General features: G+C 37.4%; 2 protein-coding genes across 5 annotated transcripts; both read right to left on the bottom strand.

Moving 5' to 3' along the window:
• Nucleotides 1-180: 180 nt before the first annotated feature.
• On the bottom strand, nucleotides 181-2,960 carry LOC144707617 (RNA polymerase Rpb7 N-terminal domain-containing protein). The gene is made up of 8 exons (XM_078580828.1): nucleotides 2,841-2,960; nucleotides 2,555-2,761; nucleotides 2,382-2,477; nucleotides 2,214-2,301; nucleotides 1,359-1,422; nucleotides 1,206-1,275; nucleotides 1,026-1,115; nucleotides 181-436 (listed from the first exon to the last, which is right to left on the bottom strand). Exons 2-8 carry the CDS (start codon nucleotides 2,663-2,665, stop codon nucleotides 386-388), a joined length of 570 nt encoding a protein of 189 aa, XP_078436954.1. The 5' UTR covers nucleotides 2,666-2,761; nucleotides 2,841-2,960; the 3' UTR covers nucleotides 181-385.
• An 11,647-nt stretch (nucleotides 2,961-14,607) lies between these two features.
• Nucleotides 14,608-19,171, bottom strand: LOC144707593 (agamous-like MADS-box protein AGL65). Of its 4 annotated transcripts, XM_078580803.1 has the most exons (14): nucleotides 18,956-19,171; nucleotides 18,737-18,834; nucleotides 18,295-18,555; nucleotides 18,028-18,060; nucleotides 17,565-17,624; nucleotides 17,443-17,461; nucleotides 17,304-17,368; nucleotides 17,214-17,229; nucleotides 17,066-17,127; nucleotides 16,129-16,225; nucleotides 15,958-16,020; nucleotides 15,747-15,877; nucleotides 15,107-15,437; nucleotides 14,608-14,980 (listed from the first exon to the last, which is right to left on the bottom strand). In XM_078580803.1, the coding sequence occupies exons 3-14, from the start codon at nucleotides 18,477-18,479 to the stop codon at nucleotides 14,918-14,920; spliced, it is 1,125 nt and encodes a 374-aa protein (XP_078436929.1). In that variant the 5' UTR covers nucleotides 18,480-18,555; nucleotides 18,737-18,834; nucleotides 18,956-19,171; the 3' UTR covers nucleotides 14,608-14,917. The 4 variants fall into 4 exon arrangements, with proteins under 4 accessions (XP_078436929.1, XP_078436920.1, XP_078436936.1 ...); XM_078580794.1 differs by lacking the exon at nucleotides 18,737-18,834; XM_078580810.1 differs by lacking the exon at nucleotides 18,737-18,834 and having other exon boundaries at nucleotides 15,973-16,020.
• Nucleotides 19,172-23,347: the final 4,176 nt, after the last annotated feature.

Below are 23,347 nucleotides of genomic sequence, written 5' to 3'. Positions count from 1 at the left end.
ATAACCAATCAAAACTGCCCATTTGCTTTGCCCTAGAAAGTGGACGCGGCAAATGCTCAGCGGGTTGTGCAAAGTGAGGTTCAAAAATTCAAACCGCACCTCGCAGCAATTGTGCAACCTCTAATCACCATGATCCGACCATCCCTACTCCATCACCATCTCGCTGTATTATCAGTAAAATAACTTGCAAACTACATTCCCTGAATTTGCAGATTGGACAAAATAGGACGGAGATGGATAATACTCTCAAAAGATGCACGAGGGCAGTGATGAGCTCCGTTTATCTTGACTCTCAGAATCAAAATTTTAAATATTGGAGAAAAATGTTGTACATAGTGAACAGTGGGTCAGTTGCCTTCTTATTTTGTCCTCCCACGGCCTTCAATTATTCGTCCCACCACGAGACCAAGCCCAAGGCATCTCCATAGATATCCCCCTTAAAAAACATGGCAGAAGGGCGAGTCAGGTCTAAAATTCAGTGCTGAACAGAAGAACAAATGTTCATGGGTTTTAAAAGTATGACAGTGAAATCGAGTAAGTATTCCGTTTTTCTCCAAATAAATTTAATATGTTGAATAAATTTCCGGTCCTATATCTGACGATAGAAAAGGTCGATATTGCATCATACAACTCCGAGCAAATTTTCAGGTTTTGAAAAAATGCCCCAAAGTTTTGATTTTTTTGTTTACAGGTCAAGATAATGACCCAATTCAAGTTTTTTCTCTAGTACTCATCTAATAAAAATAGCGTTCATGCAATTACGCCCAATCTTGTAATGTAATGAATATTAAATAACGCAAATCATTATTTCTTTAGTCACATAAAACATTCTAATAAACACGTTCAGGTTTTCTCAAATATTAATGCCATAGCAACAGTTGCCCAAAACAAATAATTCACACTTTCGGATGTAGGGTACGGAAGGACAAGCCACTTTCCCCATATTACACAGCACTAAGGTCCAGTCGATAAAAAAAAATAAGAAAACTAAGCAAACATGCCAGAACAAAGCTTCAAGAACTTACAATTATCTCCATGGGAATAAATGCAGTTGCGTTTTCATCCTGAGACACTGGAATTGGATGATACTTAACACTGCTAACACGGAAACGTATCTGTGAGACACCAAAGAAACGCAATCACTACACAAAGCTCGTTTAAATTTTCAAGTCCTATGAACTTAGGAAAATTATCCTGGAAAAAACCTCTTCATCATTGTCGAGCGACAGCGAAGAACCGTTTTCCAAGTCCCAAGTCCATACTCCATCTTTTCCCCTTGAATGATAAGAAAAACGTTATACTCTGAAACTTCAGAAAACTAAAAATACAGGTGCATACAAGGAAAAATTAACACTCACAAACTGCATGGTTGCTGAAGCAGATGCCGAGGGATGTAAATGTCATCGAAGAACCCAACGGATACTGTAAATCGGATGTAATGATCTTATTCCGAAACATTCATAATTCAGAAAATACAGAGCGAGAATTATTTTATTTAAAAAACAATGGGTTTAAAAATAGATATCTGAGGCTACCATTACAGAAAATTTCAAATCCTTCCTTTAACACTCAAGGAAATCCTTCCTACAAGGAAAAATTAACACTCACAAACTGCATGGTTGCTGAAGCAGATGCCGAGGGGTGTAAATGTCATCGAAGAACCCAACGGATACTGTAAATCGGATGTAATGATCATATTCCGAAACATTCATACTTCGGAAAATACAGAGCGAGAATTATTTTACTTAAAATACAATGGAATTTAAAATAGAAATCTGAGGGTACCATTAAAGAAAATTTCAAATCCTTCCTTTGCAGACATGATAGCTGTATTTCATGCGTAAAAATGCAAAATTGAAAGTAAAAAGCAGTTCTTGAATATATGTCAAACCCACATACACTGATAAACATATCAAGGATAATCGTAGGTCAGAAAATAAAAAAAATTGAATACCCCAGAGCTCAGAACCTTCTTAAAAATCACAGACGTCAGAAAGATCAAAAGTATATTCCCAGACTAAGAAATCAGTCGAATGAGATGACGTAAAAATTCCATCAAATAATCAAACACAAGTTTCGAGTAAATGGGATAAAACACATAAGAAAGTTAGAAGTAGACATTAGAGGGTGAAAAAAAATTATCCCCCATGAAAATCGCCAAAAAATGGCACTCAATAGACAAAAGGAATGAACCGCTAAACTCAGACAGGTACCTTTCAGGCCACTCTCACTAGATGAATCGACTTTTCCAATCAAAACTTCCCCAACGAATGGACGAAACATCACCAACCTGAACACAACCTGAAGATAAAATAAAAGAATAGGAACATGAAGATATAATAAATCTTTCTTCCCTACGAGAGAATTCACCAAGGACTCACATTGTATGTCGACGCGCCATCGCCAGGAAAGATGAATCCACCATCGATGGACTTGATATCGTAAACAGATACACAAAGACCCAAGTTCGGAATTACCTTCAGGGATTTTCAGATTAAAAAAAGACCAAATCAGTCACACACATCAAAGCGAATTGTAAAGATATACAGTTTACCTTGTCCAGGAAGAGATTTTCAAGCTCCCCTCTTATGGCCTTATGAAGCGAAAGGCTGAGCAGGTGGGGTGGCAGTCTAAGGTCGTGTTCAATGACACTGAGGCAAAACATCGACGAGTTGGACCAACTATCGCGTGGACCCAGATCAAAAGAACTGAAATTTTGTCCACCGAAGCTCCGAGAAGATGATACTGCAACGATTATAACCTGCAGAGAAGAGAAGATGAACTTACAGCGTCATGTGTCTCGCGCAATCAAATAAGCATCTGGGTATGAATGAACTTACGGTGGGATCGCTGCCCAAAGGTGAAGAAGGCCGCCGTCTGCTTCTTCAATGGTTGACGAAGCCAATGTTGAAGAAGAGAGACGTGAAAGGAGGGAAAAACGCACCATAGCCAGCACTCACAGAGGGCTTCGAGCAGGACTTCAAATTTAATAAGGGCCAGGTTACTGTTCAAAACTAGCCCAGTTTGGCCCAAGGGAAGTCAGGCATCTTTTTTTTTTCTTAAAATTTTTTTTTCCTTTGTTCTAGTTAGCTGATTAGACCTTTTAACTCCATTCATTAAAATCCACGAATGATGAAAAACCTACGGTCTTGTTTTAATGCTTTATGATCTCACTCATGGTATATGATTTCCTTGGGTTAGTCATCTTCATTGTTCATCCCTTGTTTCGGAGCCAGCAGCAAAATAATCAAAATGTAGTAACTTGTTTTCAGTTGACAGTACAGGGCTTTGATGTTTTAGTTTATGATTAATTCTATAGTAATATTAAATAAGTTTTTAAAACTCATAACTCAATATCACTTTTGCGATTTTGTCTATTTTTCACTTTTTTAGATGTATTTTTTAGATGGAAATATGCTTAAATGTTTTGGGAATAAGATCAAATTAAAAATCAAATTATGAGAGTAAAGGTCTTGATCTTAAGAATCTGAAAATTAACTTAAAAAATATGAAAGTGTGAGAAGCTGACGCTTGATCTTCAAAATTCCTGTATTTTTTAATAAAGCTTATATTACACATACACCCTTGGTTCCAAATGTGAGATCTCCCTCAGCTCTTGATAAATTCTCATGATTTTATGATTAAGAGAGATAACTCAATGTAGACATTTCACATGGTCAAAATAACTAGGCAATTGAGAAAGGGGGAGAGAAATTCACACTTAAACATGAGCATTCATCCATGCTATCAACCTATGTGGTGACTCGTGCCACCCTTGCCCCTGAAGTATTGTTATATTGCAACTGTTCAGAGTGCTTCTTGGACCATTGACACAGAGACATGTACACCCATACGTCAAGTACAACCATCCCTCTTACCCCTTTTTCTCATTCTCCTTAACCCTCCTCAATATCCACCGTAGATGGTTGTGCATGTCTTATCATGAGTCATGGCCACTACCATGTTCTATCTAGCTCTCTCAAAGATTATTTATGTTCTAATCATATTTTATTATGTTCATGGCCTAAAAACAGGGAATAGAACTAGTTTGGGACGCAAAAAGGGGTGTGTGGCAGTTATGAGCTTATTCAAGATTGTATAGATATGATACCTTTTCTATTGGTCAGGTCAACCAATTCATCTCTCCTTGAGATCATCATACTGGACATCTTGATATATTGTGTCAAGAACTATCTCATATTTCCATTTTCCTTTTTTTATTTTTTGTTCTGCTATTTGGATACTGACAAATGTGATATGTACTTCTTTGTGATCTTATTCCTAGAGTAAAAACTTTTTGTTTAATCTGTTGTCATATATGACGACCCTCACAGCCCACTTCAATTTTGGGATTTTTTTATCATAGGGTACTTTATGGATACACTAGATTATATTTGTTCTCTTTCCTAAAATAACACACCCATGATCTTTAAAGGTTTTTTTACCATGATCAACAATCTGATGAGGTTTCATGCAATCAAATAAAAATGAATCGCAACAGACCCTTAAAATTAAAATGAAACTGTTAAAGATTGACTCACCTTGCACACAATCAAATTTTTATCCTTTTGGTTCCTCGAAAAACTCACCGTGAGTGATAAAATTTTTGGGCTTCTGGAAAATATCCATGTGGTCCTCGACACATTGAATCTCATTATTGTCTACTCTAGGAGCACTACCATCACTCTAAGATGATCATTTGATACTTATGATCATGCTGAGAGGGGAAAGCAGCCAAGGAGAGGGAAGAGAGAGAGAGGAGGGGTACCCAAATGAAGACTATCATGGGCATATTTATTTTAGGGCTTCCTTCATTTCACTCATAATGTTATTTTTTCTTGTAAAACCCTTTTATTTAAAGTATCATGCAACATCCAATCAATCTTACATGTGTTACCCCATATCCAGTAATGTAGTTGATGACTCCATACCCTAATTCTAACCCAATTAATTAATAATATCCAATATCCTAACCAATATTGGATGAAGATAATCAATATGTTGAGTTTCAAACAACTGAAGCGACAACCTACCTCGTGTACGCAAGAAGTTATATGAAGTTAGTCAAAATTTATATGGAATCTTTGTATCATCACCCTATTGTGTATGTAAAATTCATGTATGGTCAACTATCAAGCCCTAATCAGCAAAATCTAATTGAGGCATGCATTGTAAAACCATCATAGAATTACTTCTTTGATAATTTTACTACCTCGATGGAAGGCTTCATCAAATTTTTTTCTCTCGTACGAAAGGTGAAATATCCTGTCTTGACCACTTAATCATGCTCATTCACATTTTTCTTCATTTCATCTCATTGTAACTAAAATCCCACAATGAGAAACTCATATGTAATATGTCAAGCTAAAATTTTCCATCCATAATATATTTTTCTGTCTTAGGCGTGAGAACCTCTCACACAATTGTGTCATAAATCAAACTGGATGGCATCGATGTATAATACCATCGAGGTCATCATAACAGTCAATTTAGTGTATTCTTCACTATGAATCATCCGTTATCTCTCCTTAGTGTTGACACAATACTAGTTAGAATATCAAACACATTGACCAATTTTCTTCTCAAGAGTATCCATTTAAAGAGTAGTGAATACCATGTTATGATTTTATTGCTATTCACTAATCATTTTGCATATTACTGAACTTCATTATAAGCATTGAATGTGCATAATAAGGAATATATTTGTGTTTATATATTGAACGAGATGTGGAACATGTAGTTGGTTTATAGTGCAAATATAATTCTATCAATTTTGATTTATGATTATGAAATATTTTTGGCACTCTGTACCCAATATTCCACCTTATCCAAGATTTTTCATGTTGGTAATGCTCTCATATATGTTCAATTTTGGTTAATAGATGATTGGGTGTTATGTGCATCATCCATCATATGTATTTTCCAGACACATCTTAGCAAAATGATGTTATATGATTAAGATGCCTTCATTTGGCTTGATCTCACTCACACCATGATCTTTGAAATGGAATTCCCTCATTAGCTTTCAAAAGATGCTCTTCATTATAACACCTATATTTTGAAACAACTTTATTTCTCCCCTTTCAGTGTTAAGGTTTCCCCTTTATTATATCTATGCAAAACCTGAAGTATTATTTCTTCGTCCTCAAGTTTTTGGTTGTGTCACATTTTTTGAAACCTCATGCCCAACTTGTCAAAATTATTTTCTCACCCTGGTGAAATTGTATTTTTTGGCTATTTTTATGACCAACATAATGTCTCTGAGGACACTCACATTAGCCATGTTCCCTCTTTCTGATCCTATATTGGAAAACCATGAGCATATGTCTGTACGAGTTATTCAACATCAACTTTGAATAGGGCTTCACCAAAATCATCTTTCCCATCCCATTTTTCTATGGGAAAGGTAAACATAATTCCAAACATAATCTTATTTCTTATTTTTTATCTTACGAACATCTTAATTTCTCTTATTGTGTATTTACTCAATCCATTGCCTTTATTTTGATTCCCAAGTCATATCTTGAACCTATGCATGTATTCGGAGTGGACTTGGTCATTTAACTCATTGATTTCCACAATTGGGTCCTGGTTTAATTCCATCTGAATTAATGATGTTACTGTTAGATAGGTATTTATTCTCAAGTACAATAACTACATTATTGAGTCATCACAAAGCTAACCCAGTGATATTGTGATTTGATTTAGTTTATGATGTATATTATAATCAAATATTATCTCTAGTGGTTTGTCTCAACTCCATTCACGATGGAAACTTCATTATTTAGAATTGCCTAATACATTTTGGATGTGGTAACCTCATTGATCATGTTCATATGGAGAATCATCAAGGGTATGTTTCTCAAGGGAATATTCCTTCGACTTGTCACTTTAAACACACTATTATAAACTAAATTTTCATGTATGGTTTGATAAATTCATCTAGATTTTGACAAGGCAAGATTTTCTAGCATGCATTATAAATCCTATTATCTATTTAATAGGATATAAACTGATGTTTTATTTTTAGTATATTTGGATGTTATCAAATCAGTAATGACAGACATTCTTTTAATGCCAATAAATGTTTTTAGCCTCATCTATTTATTACGAAATTGAATAAACCCATATAAGTATTGGGGATTGAAATCTGATAGAAGCATGGGGGATATTGCTAAATCAGTGCTGCTATATATTAGAAGTTTTGTTGGAGTCAAGTCTTTAAAGGTTCATACCAGAAATTTCTTTGATTATTAAAAATTAGATTTTTGGGATACTACTATTCAAGAGGATATCAATCAATATTGGCATCTTATTTTTTGGCAATTGATAAATTTGATGATCACCGGGACTGACATTGTCTATAATGTGGGTTACTCAATGAATTTATGCATGATCAATGCCATGTGCATTGGATTGGTGGCCGATGATATTTGGTGTGTCTCAAACATAAACTTGGAAGGGGATCTATTTATCAATGGGCACTTTAAGATTTATGATTATTTTGATACGTTGTCAAGGTTAGAATCTACACTCATTTTAGTTGCCGCAATTTATTTCTAGCTACACTAGGTGATAATTTTCACCCAAGATAGGTGTAACAACTATAAGTAGAGTAAAAACCAAGGCATGTATGTCATTTCATATGGAAAGATGTGGACCTGATATCTTATTATTAAATTAGACATTTGAGTAGAATCTTACATGACAATGTATTGAGACAATGATCAGTTAGCTTCGCTGTTATAAATAACACCTTCCCTGAGTGCACCAAGAAGATAAAAGTGAATTTCTACTAAATACATGACAATATACTCAAATGCAATATCACTATGTTGCATGCCAGTTCAGTCAAGCAGTTTCCCAACATATGACTTCATGTGCACCATGTTGGACATGTTTTATATGCATGCTCCAACTCGAAGGGAGTGTAACATCTTTTCTCTCTCTCTCTACCCTATATATGGAATGTAGGCCACCCCATTTTCTTATACAATATTAATTACATCATTTCCACACTTATGTGTGCCCTTTTTCATGAATTATGTGGCCTTCAAACCAATGACACTTCTAGGTCTAATTCAAGTTTGTTTGAAATATATATTTGTTTGTTATTATTATGTTGTGGTGAAATGACTAAGTGCATCATAAAGAGATAATAATAAAACAATCACTAGTCTTTAAACATATGTTCTTAATATTCCTATTCAAATGATACTTGAGACAGACATCAAAAGATCCAGAAAGAATGGCACAATTGAATATACTCAATGGATAAGTGTGCTAATCTTGTGGTCATTAGGATAAATAAAATAAGGATGGATAGTGGGCTTCTCTTTAGATAAAATTTTCACTGAATTATTTTTTGATGACCATGTGAGTGGTCGTTGGACCCGAGGCACCAACGATATCTTGAAAATGAATGGATCTATTTTGACTATGATGTACAAGTCATAGTTCTGATATAGGATATTAACATAAATTATAATAAATAAATGAATGGATGTATTTTAACATAAATTATAATAAATACATGAAGTGATATGATTGGTCACGATGGGAGGATGCACCCTTTATATAATAGGATATTTAATTGATAAGGAAGATACATTAAATCTCTGGCCAAGGTAGTGGAAATACAATATAAGTTTTTCTCCATTAATTTATATTACACAGCAGTATTAACATAATGAAATGTTATGGTTTCAGAGGTGTTACTCTAAAAAATTACGGATTTTATTTGTCATTGGTATATTTAAGATTATTCGGTAAAATAAAACATGTAATCACTTAGTGATTTTAGCTAGTGATGTGCACGGACCATCTCCAATAATTTATTAATGATTTAATATTCTTAAGATAGTGAAATTGTGGTGTGATCAGATATATATTAAACATGAATTTGAGTGATGAAAAAATATGTAGAGATAAAGTGATATTAAGATGAGGATATTAATTAGTAGCTAGAAAAAATAAAGATTTTAGACGATCAAATATTCGCGATAACGCGAAGATTGATAGGAGTGAGGTAGAAAATGAGTTGTATATGGTGAATGAGAAGTAAGTTAAAGATAAGAAAATGATGTGAAGGTGCTAAGACATGGTTAGAGAGTGTATGTCATGGCGAGATGCCATAGTGAAATCAATCTAAGCTAATGATGATGTCGAGAGAGAACGATGTAAGGTGAGGATGCTTACCATAGATGCTTATGTTCTGGCACAAATCCCTTTCTTTATTACTTGTTCATTTATGCAGAATAAAATAAAATACTAGAGAGAATAACTAAAATATGTTTTTAAACATATTTTATATGAGAAATAATTGGTCGGTAAATTATGCAAAACATTATGTTAAAAAGTATTTTCTTGGTCAAATATCCCATTTACTACTTGGAATGAGAACATATGGTGTTTCATGCCAAAAATAAAGATAATATAAGAAAAATGATGCCAAAAGTGGCCTTAAAATATGTTGTGTTTCACGCCTTATTTTTGGTTCATCAAATACCGCCATACTTAGATATTTCTAGTCCCTTAGCAATGATGTGTCACTAAGCCAAAGGATTCTTCATGATGTATGTTGAATTTGAAATCTAGTTCTTCTTCATGTGGGTTAATTTCCTTTGTAGGTGATGGACATGCTGGAGGATTTTCTCACCACATACTTGTCTTTCTGCTCACTTGGGCAAGTCAAGAGTTGAGCCATCTCTGAACTTATTTCTACACTAGGAAAATTCATATTCCACTCTTTCTTTTGGTACTATATAATATTCAATGATTTCACCATCTAGTAGAGCACTCATACTGTCAGCCACTCTATTTGAGAAACTATGGACATATAAAATTTATGCCTCTCTTTGTTTTTTATCTTTTCCCCTCATAATTTGCTTTGGCTTTCACTTTTGTGGGGTTCAAAATCATAAGGCATGCATATCACATACTTCGTAAGCCCTTGCTCCACATCTTGCTTATTGCACTACTCTGTCATAGCTTTCACCTTTTTTGTAGTTGTTACAGAATTACAAATTCAAGGATGAAGATATAGGTTTAAGGAGCCTGGGCATGGACCAAGAGACTTGCAATGCCACTCAAAGTTGTGAGATGAGAATCTATCACAGAAGAGTAGGCTCAATATTTGATTCATCATGTTCATTCACTATATACTGCAGAGAATCCCACACTAACTCACCATCTACTCTCTAATAGACACCAACGATTTTTAATCACGATAGTGGTGATAGGTTCTCCACTTCACTCCTATCCTTTCTGAACTGGTTCAGCACACTCTTCAAAAGATTCTAGATATTTTCGTCAATCCACATGTGAGAAACATTTGGTTTGGGGGCTTGATATGGAACAGTGTATACACGTGAATACAAGATAGTGTATGAAATTCTCTACCCCTATATATCATTGATGCTTATAAAAGATGTTCACAAAAAAATGACTATTGGGGGTAGAAAGAACCCAAGATTTTAAGCTCTTCGATGTCGAGAACGGGTGGACTTTTTTCTTGGATGGCTTATTATAATTCCTTAAGAATCACCTTGGCATTTTATAAGCAAAGAAAATAAAAGAAATCCTATCCATAGGTTATTCAAAAGAAATCTAAATTCCTAAACTCATTTTCCCCTATTTGAGGAAACTATTCATTTGAAGGATGTATTTTAATTAACTCTTAATGTGGTAATATATCTTTTTCGACTTCTGGCTTGATCCTTTGTCTAATTACTTCGAAACATTTTCCAGTTTTGTTATCTTCCATCAGTACTACCCTAGGGCAACACAATGCAGATATTGTGTATGGGTCATCCAGCGTGATTTAAGTTTTCTTGGGAATATTTTCAAACATGAGTTGAAGTTCTAAACTTGATCATTCCTCCTACAACTCTCCCATGATATAAACTTATCATGGTAATTCTTGATCTTCTATTTGCATATTTTTGTTGGGTTCTAGAGGCTTGGATCTGGATGAAGAAATAATTTGCATTGTAAGACTTTAAGAAATTGTAATGACATTAACAAAATCATGAAATAAATCACCTTGGTATGAATCACATCCATTATTTCTTCAATCCTCGAATAAGTTATTTGGAGCTGTTCATGTGTGTAGCCTCTAGAAGTAACAATGCAGTCCTCGACATGTTGAATCTCCTCCTTCAGATTGAAAAGCTTCAATGAACCTCCGTCGCCATCGTTACATCATCTCGATCGCTTTAGGAATGGAAAGGATCCATGGCAAGAAGTGAGAAGTGTTGGGTTCTAGAGGCCTAGGTCTGGATGAAGAAATCTAAACGATACACGGTGGAAGACTTTTGTGAAATTGCACGACATCGATGAAATCATGAAATGAAGTACCTTTGCATGGATCACATCCGTCATGTCTTGGATTCCAGAGTGAGACAAGTTGAGCTGCTTAAGTGTGTAGCCTCTAGACATATCCACGTGATCCTTGACACGTCAAATCTCCTCCATCTCATTGACGAGCCCCGTTCAATCTCAGTCATTATCGTTACATTATCCCGATCATATCAAAAGTGGAGAGGGGTTGTGGGGAGAAGGGAGACGAAGGGGAAGGCCCCTAAACAGTTATGGCCTGGGTGAATTTCATTCAGGGCCTTCCCTATTTATACTAAGTGGGTTTTTTTCATGAAAACCCCCAAAACTTATGTATATCTTTTGAGGTCTAAAAGACCATTTCGGTTTGACCCTCTAGGACCATGAATCAGTCCAATCAACGACTCCAGCAACCCAATAACTGTTTTAAGCCTTCTAAATTAAGGAACTATATTATCATACTAATAAATTCATGTTGGCTTGATTTCACCTAATTGTTAGGTTGAGTTTCAAACACATGCGGTGTCAAGCTACACCATTGGTTCACTTATGTATCGATAGAAAGGAGTGTGTATCGATTCACTTATGGAACCTATTCATCATTGGTTCACATGTCCGTACAGCCCTTTATCTACTTCACGCTCCTAGGATGACTTAGAGTATTGTCCATTATCAAACCCTAATTGGTCATCTAAGTTAGTATTAATGCATTCAGAAATCATCGAAGAACTCTTCTCCAATATTTCACTACCTTGGCCAAAGACTTCATTGTGTCATCTTCCTCGAGTTGTCACCTCTTATATCGAGGGTGGCCGATCCCATCTTGACCACTCAATTTTCTTCGTTAACTTATTGATGCACCCATACTAAAATCTTTTAGAATCTCATGATCAGAGACTAGGAGGTCATAGCCAAAGTACAATTTTTTGTCTACAAAGTGTCTCTTGTGTCTCAGGTCTAAGGACCACATACACAACCGTGATATGAATTAACCTGATTGACCATTTGGTATAGTACTATTCAGGGATTTGTATGGATCAATTCAGTGAAATTTTTCCACTAAAAAACTCCCACTATCTATTATTATTGTCTCCACACTAATGGTTATGGGACCATACATACTCACCATATAAGTGAGTATGTCCTTAAGTGAATCGATACAGAGTCCTAGATACTTCGATGTCCTTCTCGACTATCCTTTGAATATGAATATTTAGAACACATGCTTAGAGACTAGTGATCTCTGTCTTAAGATCTCATCATAATTCACTAAGTTTGATCATATATTCATGTATTTCATTATAAGCATTGCACATGCACTATAATATATATGTTCTATTAATGAACGTGGAACAATATATGGAATGTGTGAACGGCTTGCTGGCCAAAAATATTTCCATCAATTTTTGCACTCTCATATGGTTCATCACTAATTTCCTGAAATTTGTGAAGTTGAAGAAAGTGTTTCTTCCTTGCAGCTTCAAGGTTCATGTTGATTTGCTTAATTGCCCAATATGCTTTGTGCCCCAATTCTACTGGTAAATGGTAGGTTTTTCCATGAATCAAGCAAAAAAGGGACAGTCCCAAAGGAGTCTTGTAAGCCATTCAATACGCCCACAGTGCATCTATTAACTCAATTGACCAATCCTTTCCATTGGGCTTGACAATCTTTTGTAAGATTTGTTTTAATTCTCTATTGATGACTTCTACTTCCCATTGGCTTGTGGGTTGTATGGCATTGTGGCTTTATGCTGCACACCATATTTCTTCATAAGATCTCTGAAATGTTGATTCGTAAAATGGGAGCCTCCATCAATTATAATGGCTTTTGGATATCCAAATTCTGTCAACATATTTCAGAAGCAAATTTGATAATTGCCTTATGGTCATTTTTTTAGTGGGTATAGCTTCAACCCACTTGGAAACGTAATCCATGCCGACCAAAATATATTTATTTCCAAATGAATTCCCCATACATCAAATATCTCAACTTCAAGGACTGGGTTCAATGGCATCTCATCGCTCTTTTCAGAGAAGTGCGAATGATTTTGATTTATACTATTTTAATGTCCTTCTCAAATGTTGTTTGAATAAGAATACTTTGAATATGTGTTAAAAGACTAGTCATATATGTAGTATGATATCATCATAAAGCACTTACTTGTATATATCCATGGACTTCATCATAAACTTTACACATGCATTATAATTAATACATCTTATCAGTGATTGTTGAAAGATATATTGAATATGTGATTGGCTTGCAGGCCACATATATTTGTATCACTAGTTGCTCTGTCTCTTCTCTCTCTTTGAAACATCCCCCTTTCTAGTGCAACTGGATGGTGAGAAGATATAGAAGGTTTTGAAGAAAATTAAGAGGATATCTCACATTTAGGAGAATGTCTGTAGACATCTAGATATAGGACATGTCAATAGCTTGAAGAATCTCATCAAAGGGAATGTATTGGAGTGGAATTTATTCCTCACAATGTGATGTGATCTTTCATGGTTTTATAATTTCATTCCAGTTCTATTTTTATAATTTTCCATTCCTAATGGATAAATCTTCACAAGGGATGAAGAATTGGAATTTATTAAAGACAAAAAACTCAATCAACACTATGAAGAGGTGGTTATTAAATGTATTTTGGATTTTTTGAGATCCAAAATCCTGAGTGGATGCATTAAATCAACGCTATGGAGGACCTTTATATGAAGCTCAACATTTGAGGGGACATTACTTATGATATTTTTGTAAATCACACTACTAGAGCTCTTCTTTGGCTTCACATAAGTTGAAGGCCGTGGTGAACGAGAATTTCAACAATGATATGAAGGCTCTGTACGTAGAGAAGGATGAAATAAGAGTGTTGGAATTCTAAGACCCAATCCATTTTCCTGGACCAATTTCATGTGGCATGATCAAGAATTGATGGAGAAATATGAGCTTGAAACAAGGTGTTGTGCTGCAATTACTTTTGCCATTAAATCAAGCCCTGAGAATGATTTAATGATTTTCTTAAGTCTATGATTCACTTTCAATTTTGATCTGATTTGCAATCACCATGTAATTAAACTTTACACAGGAAATAAATTAGAGTAATGTATCAAGATAAAATGCTGTCCTTCTTGGTTCTTGGGCAATAAAATACAATTAATCACCCACATTTGTTCATTTTTTTATGTTTAATCCCTTGACCACAATTTCTCCACACATGAAAAGGAGAAAATGATCTGAATAAACTTTCCTAAATGGAATAACTGGAGTTCTCTGTAATGGGAATTTTTTTATGTTTCAAAGTGAATTGAAGTTCGAAATAATGTGAAATGATGTGTTGATCTGAGATTACAGAAAAAGAATCGGGTGCGGAAAATTATCCGCTGCACAAAACAAGTCAATAATTTTTTATTTGCAGTGGTCATTTCCTTCTCTCCTGCTTGGAGGCGAAAGTAGCAAGGATTAATCCCTCCCTGTACAAGTGTATTATTTGAGTGACTGCCCAGCCTATTGACAGACGTTAACCTGATAGGCTTGTCTTGATGTCAGCTCATATCCGGCGACCACCTTGGCATGATCTCAACAGTTGGCATTTTCGTCTTTTGATGTCCTGATAATTGGCGACTGCAAAGGATCTACAAGCTGGCCAACCAACATCAAACACAGCACCCATTCCCCGAAAGTGAGTGAGTTAAGCATGTTAGTATTTGTTAGAGTTAGTCAACTACAAGGAGTGAGAGAGAGACGTGAGTTGGTGGTCCAATGAACCTGAGAGTACGACTGCTCGTTGAACATAGAGAGACAACAAGAGGATGATGAAGAAGCCCAGTTCTGGATGCTCGCATCAAAGTTAATCCCTTCCGAGAAGTTAACCCCCCCTGCATCGGACCCAAACCTGCTTTCCCCCGATGAGTGGACTCTATAAGAGTCAACAAATGACTGTTGCCCATCTCCTAGAGGAAGGCTTGTGCACCCACTCTGCACCATCTCCATGCCCAGGTCTGCTTGGGTTGCACTGCCCCCTCCTATCGTCTGCTCAGCGCTGAAGTAGCCAGAATAGCAAGGGACAATCGTTCCAGTAGAACAATCCATCATATCTCTGCAACAAGTCCGAAAAAAATAAATAATTAGAGTGACATCAATGTTAAGGTTGAGACTTCCTCTTTTGTTCACAGTCATCTATGATGAGATCATCATCATCATCATCTCATCATCATACAATGCCAGTCTCCTTGTGTTAACCTTACTCAGATTACGACAGAAGATGACAAAATAATCATCATAAGCATTATTCATATGCGACCACAATGACAAAATCATCATCACTCAAAGTATGGATGCTTTTGATGATGGGTTTTGGAAAACGCTGATGAATTAAGTCATTGTCTGCAAACATTATCTTCCTCACCGAGCTCCACCCATCAAGTGCCCATCTTCTGGCAGCAAGAGGTGATGGTAGTCCGGCATCTGGAACCAAGATAAAGGTTGTGGGTGCTGCTCATCTCCCATTGTCAAGGGTAATGGGGTAGCATTTTGAAACTGCATACATAGAGAGAGAAAACTATTAAAGAACACCAATTCCAATTTCTTACTCTTGAATCTCAGAAGCATCCATGTACTTGTTTACTTTTCACCTGAGTCGTGCATTCCAGAGGCATTAACTGCGTATTCCTATAGTTGTCCTGAGGATTAAAACAGACAACACTGTTAACAACCCCGACAATTAATAAAATTTCAGGAATAAGAATGAATATGGGTCAAGGCGATCCAATAGCAGTGTCCGGATCCACCTTCTGTAGACGAACTCGATGTAGAGATTCATTAAGAGATTCTTCTACAGACCTGATCTGGTCTAGGTTGTTCGTCTTCACTGATTCTTCCCAGATGCTGAAAATGATAAGATCAATTTTTTCCAAGGAATTTTGCATGTTAACCATAATAGAGAGTAATTTCAGTAAAGCTCTACGAAATACAATATAGAATAACACAACAGCAACGTTCATTTTTTTGGACCAAGAGTATCCACGTGAGAAGGGTTGAGCTAGAGCACATATGGTGAAACATATGTGTAAAACCATTGGGGGGAACACGGTTTTAGTTCCTACTAGGGCTCAGGGTCATGAATGTCAATTCATCATTGACTTCATTCATTTGGAGGTAGGATGACAATGGGTAATAAATATTATTATGAATAAATTTTCTGATTTAAATGTCTCTCTCTGTGTGTTTATCTCGTCATCAACACGATGAATACAGTGACATGATGTGTCATTGCTGAAGAACAAGATCTTGCTTAAGAGGAAAAGTAGTGCCCTTGCTCTAAGCTATAGCTTTTAGCACAGTGGTAGCTGCTTGAATCAAAATATGGTATCCAAGTCAGGTCACATGTTCAAATCGCAGAAAAACACACTGAACACTTGGGCAAAAATACGCCAGTGGCAGGTGTTGTGGGGAGTGATGAAGAACAACATCCTCCTTACGAGGAGAAATGGGGCCCATCCTAAAAGATATAACTTTTAGCCAAGTGGTAGGTGCGTGAATCTTAATAGTCATCTTTCAGGTTTGTTTGGGGCTAGGATGGTAAGGATGATGACAATGACAAATTTTTACCATCCTCTCACTCTAGTAACTTTCTACCTGAGATTAAACACAAAACTCCATCTGAAATACCCTAACTACCTGTATTATATGCATCTTTCATAAGAAATAGTCCAGTTTGGACTGCACCTTAGTCTCCGGTGAAATTCTGCCAACTGAGCTTGCAACAACTGAGAATGGTTAATCAACTCCTGTGAAAGACACTAATATATTAGAGCTATGCAAGGTGAGCAAGCAACTTTGGTTATACCTAGGTCATCAGAATTTTCATTCATACCTCCACTGTCTGCGTGCTGCAGAAAAAATAATTCTGTCAGAATTCGAGTAATTTACAAGGATAAAATATCAAAGTAATGCAACCTAGTACCTTGTACCCAAAAATTCCTCGATGTTAACATCGTGGTCCAATTTTTTAAAGGTTTTCTTCAGCGCCTAGAAAACAAAGCGAGAAACATATGAAACTACGTGAACAAAGACACCACAAGAAAATGGATACAATTAGGCACCTCAAGGCTCTCCAACTTCCTGAAAAATAAAAGATTAATAAATCTAAGTAAAAGATATCATTAAATATAAAGGGAAATCAACTGAGACATGACCTGGGATGATAGACTAATGGTCATTCTACCTTTTCGCCCTCTCTTGTGGAGTTAACTGAGCAAACTTTGCAACAACGTCCTCAATTTTGCTATAAAAACAAGGCCAAATAAATTGTTTGTGTGAAATTGTTTGTTGAAGAAAGAATTGTGCACTGTTAAAAGATTTGTTTGGGAAAAAACAACATAAACGTGAAAGAAGAAAATAAATTGATTTTTGTCAACTCTTAAGACACAGGTAAACTGAAGATGAGCTCAACTACCAAAGTTTGGCCAGCAATTCATCTGGCACGAACAGCCAATGCTGTCTCAATTTTACAAAAAACAGTCCATTTTCGTTTAAAGTTCAGGAATATTTCCCATAAAACAATGGATATTGTGCTTCAGGGGTGACCATTCATCTCCTCTCAGTATCATATAAACGTCGAAGGAAACATAAAAACGAGAGAGGGAGAGAGAGATGCCCATCTGTTTTTCTCAGGATGTCTCCATTACATGTTCGTCCCTTTCCAGCTTAACCATAGATTTCTACACCAAACACAAGATTTCTGAGGAGATTTTACGTAAAAGAACAGTTTGATCTAGGCATGTGCATGCATCCAATTCAACGATTTTATAAAATGCTGATGGGCTTCATAAAATGTTGAATTTATGCAGGCAAAAATATATCATTCCAGGAACTGGATTACTCATGGTCTTCTAAAGAATTGATCAAAGACAGATAACTAAGAAATGATAAGGAAATGGGATAAACCAATTTACCTGCGCTCCCCAAGGCATAGGGTGGGTTTTCCCGTTGGCGAGAACATAAGAAGGACGATATCTATGTCGCACAAAATGGAGAGTTCCCTGGCCTTCTTAAGAATGCCAGCTCTTCTCTTCGAGTAGGTCACCTGACGGCCACTCGTGTTCTCTAGCCTCTTGATCTTCAGCTTCACCCTGCCCATCTTCCGGATCAGGAAGATCACATAGCCAGTGCTGGCGTGCGCTTTCAATTGTCACCATCCACCGGTGGAAAGTGTTCTACCAGCAAAACAATCGGAATATTAAGTGTTTTGATCGAGTACGTGGAAGAAAATGAACGCCGGACCAAAATTTGATAATATTGCTGGAGATGAATCAATCAGGGATTGCCGGGGATTGCCATCATTGTCAAATCAAGCATTGGGAAGCAATTCAATGATTCACAGTTCTGAATACATACACCAGTTGGCAATCCATAACGAGTCAATGTAGATGAATTTAGGGGATAATCTTGCTTGCGTTGGATTTCAGCGATGACCCAGAGCAAAATTACGGGGGCTGACATGGGGGAGAGGAGGGAGACATTAGATTAAAGCGGAAAGGCTCTAATCACATGTTAAACAGGTGAAAATTTTGAATCAAACAGAAGATCAAGGGGACAAAATGACGTAAAGTTTACCTCAATCCAGGGGTCCGGGGGGACCTGAGATCGTCCCGCAAATTCTTCTGAAAGTTTCTGTGGAAGTAGGCACAGCTCGTGATCGCCTAATTCTTGATCTTTCTTGAGATGGCAGGATTCAGATGCCTAAGTACATGATTATGCAGCATTTTTTTTGAAATTTCCAAATTATTTCAGAGAGAAGCTGGCCGCGATCGGCATTAAGCTTAAAATTTTCGTACGCGGAAGAGTATTTATACGTCAGGGAGAAGGTCGTGCCTCGGATTGCGCGGTGTCCAGCTCGATCGTAAGATCCGGTCAACGACGATTATTGACTGTCAGATCCCGATCGAACGGTCGAAATCCCATTCTGGCATTTGCGACCAACGGTAGTTCCTGAGTTTTCGGCCAACTACAGGCGTCCGATGTGTGATGACCAGTCTTCGAAGATGATGTCATTTTGACGTCATCATCCCTCTTTTTGAATTTTTTAATGTTTTTACCCTTTTTTTTAAGCTAAGAGTTTAATTATCTCAAATTCCATTTCAAAAAAAAAAACGTTGCCTTATTTCTCAAATGAGATTTGAGAGAATTGTTGTGCGCTTTGAATCGTTGGCCAAGCTCATCCAAGGTTTGCTGATGACCCTCTTTTGATCCATTCATTAAGGTATCATAAAAATGTCTTTTCTGCTTTTTTTCTAAAATTTGAAATTATTTATCATCGGCCTCTGGTAACCATTTTACATATATTTAATTATAACTTATTGTCCCTTTGGCTTCTGTCCACAAATAAATCATAATCTCTTTGTCTCGTGTTGGCGATGCACTTCTATCAACACGTTTGGCATTAAAACAAATGATATTTATCGACTACTTGACTCAATATACACAACAAATACATATGTTGAATCTTCATCAATATCTTTTTGGTTACCTGTGTTAGTAGGTCATAATAACTCTATATTTGTATCTTTGATGGATTGGTACTTTGCCTCCTAGAAGCACAAGGACACCCTTTCCCGCTATCTTGGTTTCTAAAATTAACTCCCCTTGACCTTCTTTGTTAATGAAAAGTCTTAGTATGGCTATGTGTTTTCTTAATGAAAAGTCGGGATTCTGACCCAATCTCACCCACAATTTTCATCTGGACAGATGAGGCCCTCAGACAATCACTGACGCGAGTGATCACTTGAATTCTCATCAAACAGCTTTTTTAAAAAGAGTTTGCTCGATCATCTTGCACTCTCTATTTCCAGATAACCTCGTCCTAACCAGTAGAGGCAGAAATTTGCGGGATCACACATGGATCATCATATTCATTTTTTCATGAGTGTATGGAGTTCAAATTACAATTTTAGGCTACAGCGATACATGATGGCTTGCTCATCTGTGAGAAGTAGAACATTAAACACATCATCTTACAGTCTAACTCACATTTTTTAGTTAATATGCTCTGTGCGTGTGCTTGCTCCATGGCGGTGTCTAGAATGTGTTTGCCAGGACATCACCGGTTGCTACTTACTAGTATCTGCTACCAGTTGTTAGAGGGGAACTAGATGATGGATGAGCATTCCAACTAGGTAGTACATTCTCACACAGTTTACATATTCAACAATTGGCAGGTTCCCTTCTGATGCACGAAGCAGCCACCGCCTAGAGAACAGGGGCGTGTCGGCAATTTTCCCACATGCACCCTCGTCCCTAACAGACCTTGCAACTAGCAAATGGCATGGAGCGGTGGTGGCAGGCATGACATCCTGTCTAAGATGTATCTACATTGTGGAGATACTATGATGGCATTTGATGAGGGCAATGATGGCACCTCCTAAGCTACGCATAGGGGATGAAGGTCTTAGTGCGGAGCCACTTTATAATAACGACCTGAACCTCACCTTCATAGGATTCCTCAACGATCTGCTGATGTATCACAATTGTATTTCTTTTGATGCAGGACAGCCAGGGTGGACGTCGATGAGGTCAACTAAATGTTACTCGGGATAGGGATTAAAACAAGCTGCAGAATCACACGATTGGTTTGAACATTTAAGAACGGAAAAACCCAATGATGGTGCAGCCCCCTTCCTCAGTTGAGGGCGGGAATACTGTCTTACAACTACCTCGTTGAAAACGAATCCCAACGTTCAAAATCCCGATTGGTTGACCACGAGGAAGCGCAAACCTATCTAACTAACCAAATCGAATAATTCCGATGGTGGAGAAAAAGCATTGAACTAGTATACGACGACAAATTTGCCAATGAGGGGTCTAAGGACGTGGTTCATCAAACGTTGAAAGATGCTTGGGGCATTTGATAACCACTCTTAAGATCAATCTTTGAGAAAATCACAGAACCAACCATGATGTCAAACATTCCATCAATACAAGGGATGGAGAACCTTTACTTAACCATGATATTATTGATGGCTCTATTATTGATACACATGCGTCAAGTTCCATTCTTCTTGGGGGTTAGGAGGCCAGGGACTGCGCAAGGACTAAGACTCTCTTGGATAAAACCTTTGTCCAGTAATTCCTGAACTCGACGATGCAGTTTGTAGTATTGGTTAGGGTCCATGCGATAGTGAGGGAGATTCGGTTAGGAGGATCTAGGAAGCAAGTCGATGGCATGTTGAATATCGCGCATGAGCAGAAGAGCATTGGGTAGCTCCTCGGGGAAAACACTCTCAAAGTCAACTAGCAACTCGGTGAGTTTTGGGAAAGGGGTAGAAGTATCACTACTAGAATGATCAGGAATCATGGAAAGACAAATAGAAAATTCACTATCTAAATCTTTTCGGATTTGACGCCCATCAAGAAGAGACAACCCTAAGGAGGTAGGCTTTTAGGGAGGCACTTTAGGCCCAAGGGTACAAGGATGTCAAGTTATCTTCTTGCCTTGATATGTGAATGAGCACGTGTTACTTCTACCGAAGAGTTGTACATCGTTGTCGTACAGCCATGGACGGCTCAGGATAATGCTACCAACCTTCATGGGAAAGACATCACCCAAAACTTTTTCTTCGTAGGATTGTACCTTGAGTGGGATGAGACATTGGGTTTTTACAGGGATAGAGGTGGCATTAATCCACGAAACGTGGTACGGGTGACGGTGATCAATCAAACGCAACCTTAGGAGGGTGATCATCCTGTCCAAATTAGCGTTGATACATCTACCACTATCGATAACCATCTTGCACATCCTATCACAAATTTTCACATATGTGTAAAATATGGATGTCCTCGATGTAGAATCATTGGTAGAGGGTTGGGTAAGTGCAGCAGACAGTTCCCCTAGTGGAGATTGACAGGTTGCGTCGAGGTAATGACACTGGACACTCGGTAATCCCAATAAAACCCACTAGTCCATCATCATCGACACACTCACCTACAATGTAATTTTCAACCCGGTACTCTTCCTCATCAATACCTGATCGTCAGGGGAAGGTTCAAGTTCAGAACAATCAAGCCCAATATGTAGTGGTTTAGATGGGCATTAGGAAGCCCACTGGCTGCGTCCTTGGCACTTAAAACACGTCAACCTGGATTGGTTGTTTGGGGATGGCTGAGTATGGGGGGGTGCCCTTGCCGTGGAGTCCATGGATGACGAAGTACGACTAGTGATTGACGAAGAGTTGGTGGGCTGGGGCACAGTAGTAGGCACACACATATCCGTGGAAGATCATGTCGAGGTGGGTAGAGGTGTGGAATGAGGTGGGGCTAGAATGCAATGAGTGGGATGAGTAGGATAGGAAGAGTACACTCGATCGGTAAGTGTTGGACGACTGAGCACAATGGTCGAATGGTGGCATTGACATAACTCAAGGTCTTCCACGATCTGGTAAGCTTGCTCAAGTGTGGTAGCCTTTCGCACGAGCAACACAGTCACCAAGTATTGGTTAAGGCCAATACGAAAATGTGAGATGACGATGTGTAGATTCTCCTCTACCCTCCATCTCATATAATACTCTTCAAATTGGGTAATACGGTCAGCTTCTGGATGTTTACTCTGTTCCAGTTTGTGCCATTGGTCTAATAGGTTTTCTAGACATGCAATGGGAACATTTTTTTGCGAAGTTTATCCTTCATTTGTGTCCAGGTCTATATAGGATCATCGCCACAGTTCTGTATTGAGAATTCAAGGTTCTCCCAAAAATTTTGGCTTGTCCACCCAATTTCATATCAGCATATTTGACCCTTTCCCAATCACGCATATCACACCATTTGAAGTAACTATTCAACTTAGACTACCAATCGAGGTATTCCTTCAGATATCATGAGCCTTTATAATATGGAACATTAACTGTAACACTGGTTTGGATCTGCTGCCTCCTATTGTTGTAATCCATTCAGGGTCGATCATGATCATGAAATCAAGGTCTACCCTCCGGCAAGTAAGGGTCATCCCTATCGACA

This window comes from Wolffia australiana, chromosome 1 (genome assembly GCF_029677425.1).
Source record: "Wolffia australiana isolate 7733 chromosome 1, ASM2967742v1".
NCBI lineage: Eukaryota > Viridiplantae > Streptophyta > Magnoliopsida > Alismatales > Araceae > Wolffia > Wolffia australiana.
Note: the sequence above shows the minus strand (reverse complement) of the source record. Positions and strands in the feature narration are given on the sequence as shown.

What these genes read in the sequence shown, in the direction of transcription:
- LOC144707617 (XM_078580828.1), bottom strand. Translation starts at nt 2,665, where the DNA reads ATGTTTTGCCTCAGTGTCATTGAACACGACCTTAGACTGCCACCCCAC. An exon ending in AAAATCTCTTCCTGGACAAG is followed by an intron (nt 2,478 to 2,554) that starts GTAAACTGTATA and finishes AAATCCCTGAAG; the next exon opens with GTAATTCCGAACTTGGGTCT. An exon ending in CTTCAGCAACCATGCAGTTT is followed by an intron (nt 1,276 to 1,358) that starts GTGAGTGTTAAT and finishes TTATCATTCAAG; the next exon opens with GGGAAAAGATGGAGTATGGA.
- LOC144707593 (XM_078580803.1), bottom strand. Translation starts at nt 18,479, where the DNA reads ATGGGCAGGGTGAAGCTGAAGATCAAGAGGCTAGAGAACACGAGTGGC. An exon ending in CTATGCCTTGGGGAGCGCAG is followed by an intron (nt 18,061 to 18,294) that starts GTAAATTGGTTT and finishes TGTTTGGTGTAG; the next exon opens with AAATCTATGGTTAAGCTGGA. An exon ending in CACTTGATGGGTGGAGCTCG is followed by an intron (nt 15,438 to 15,746) that starts GTGAGGAAGATA and finishes GACTTGTTGCAG; the next exon opens with AGATATGATGGATTGTTCTA.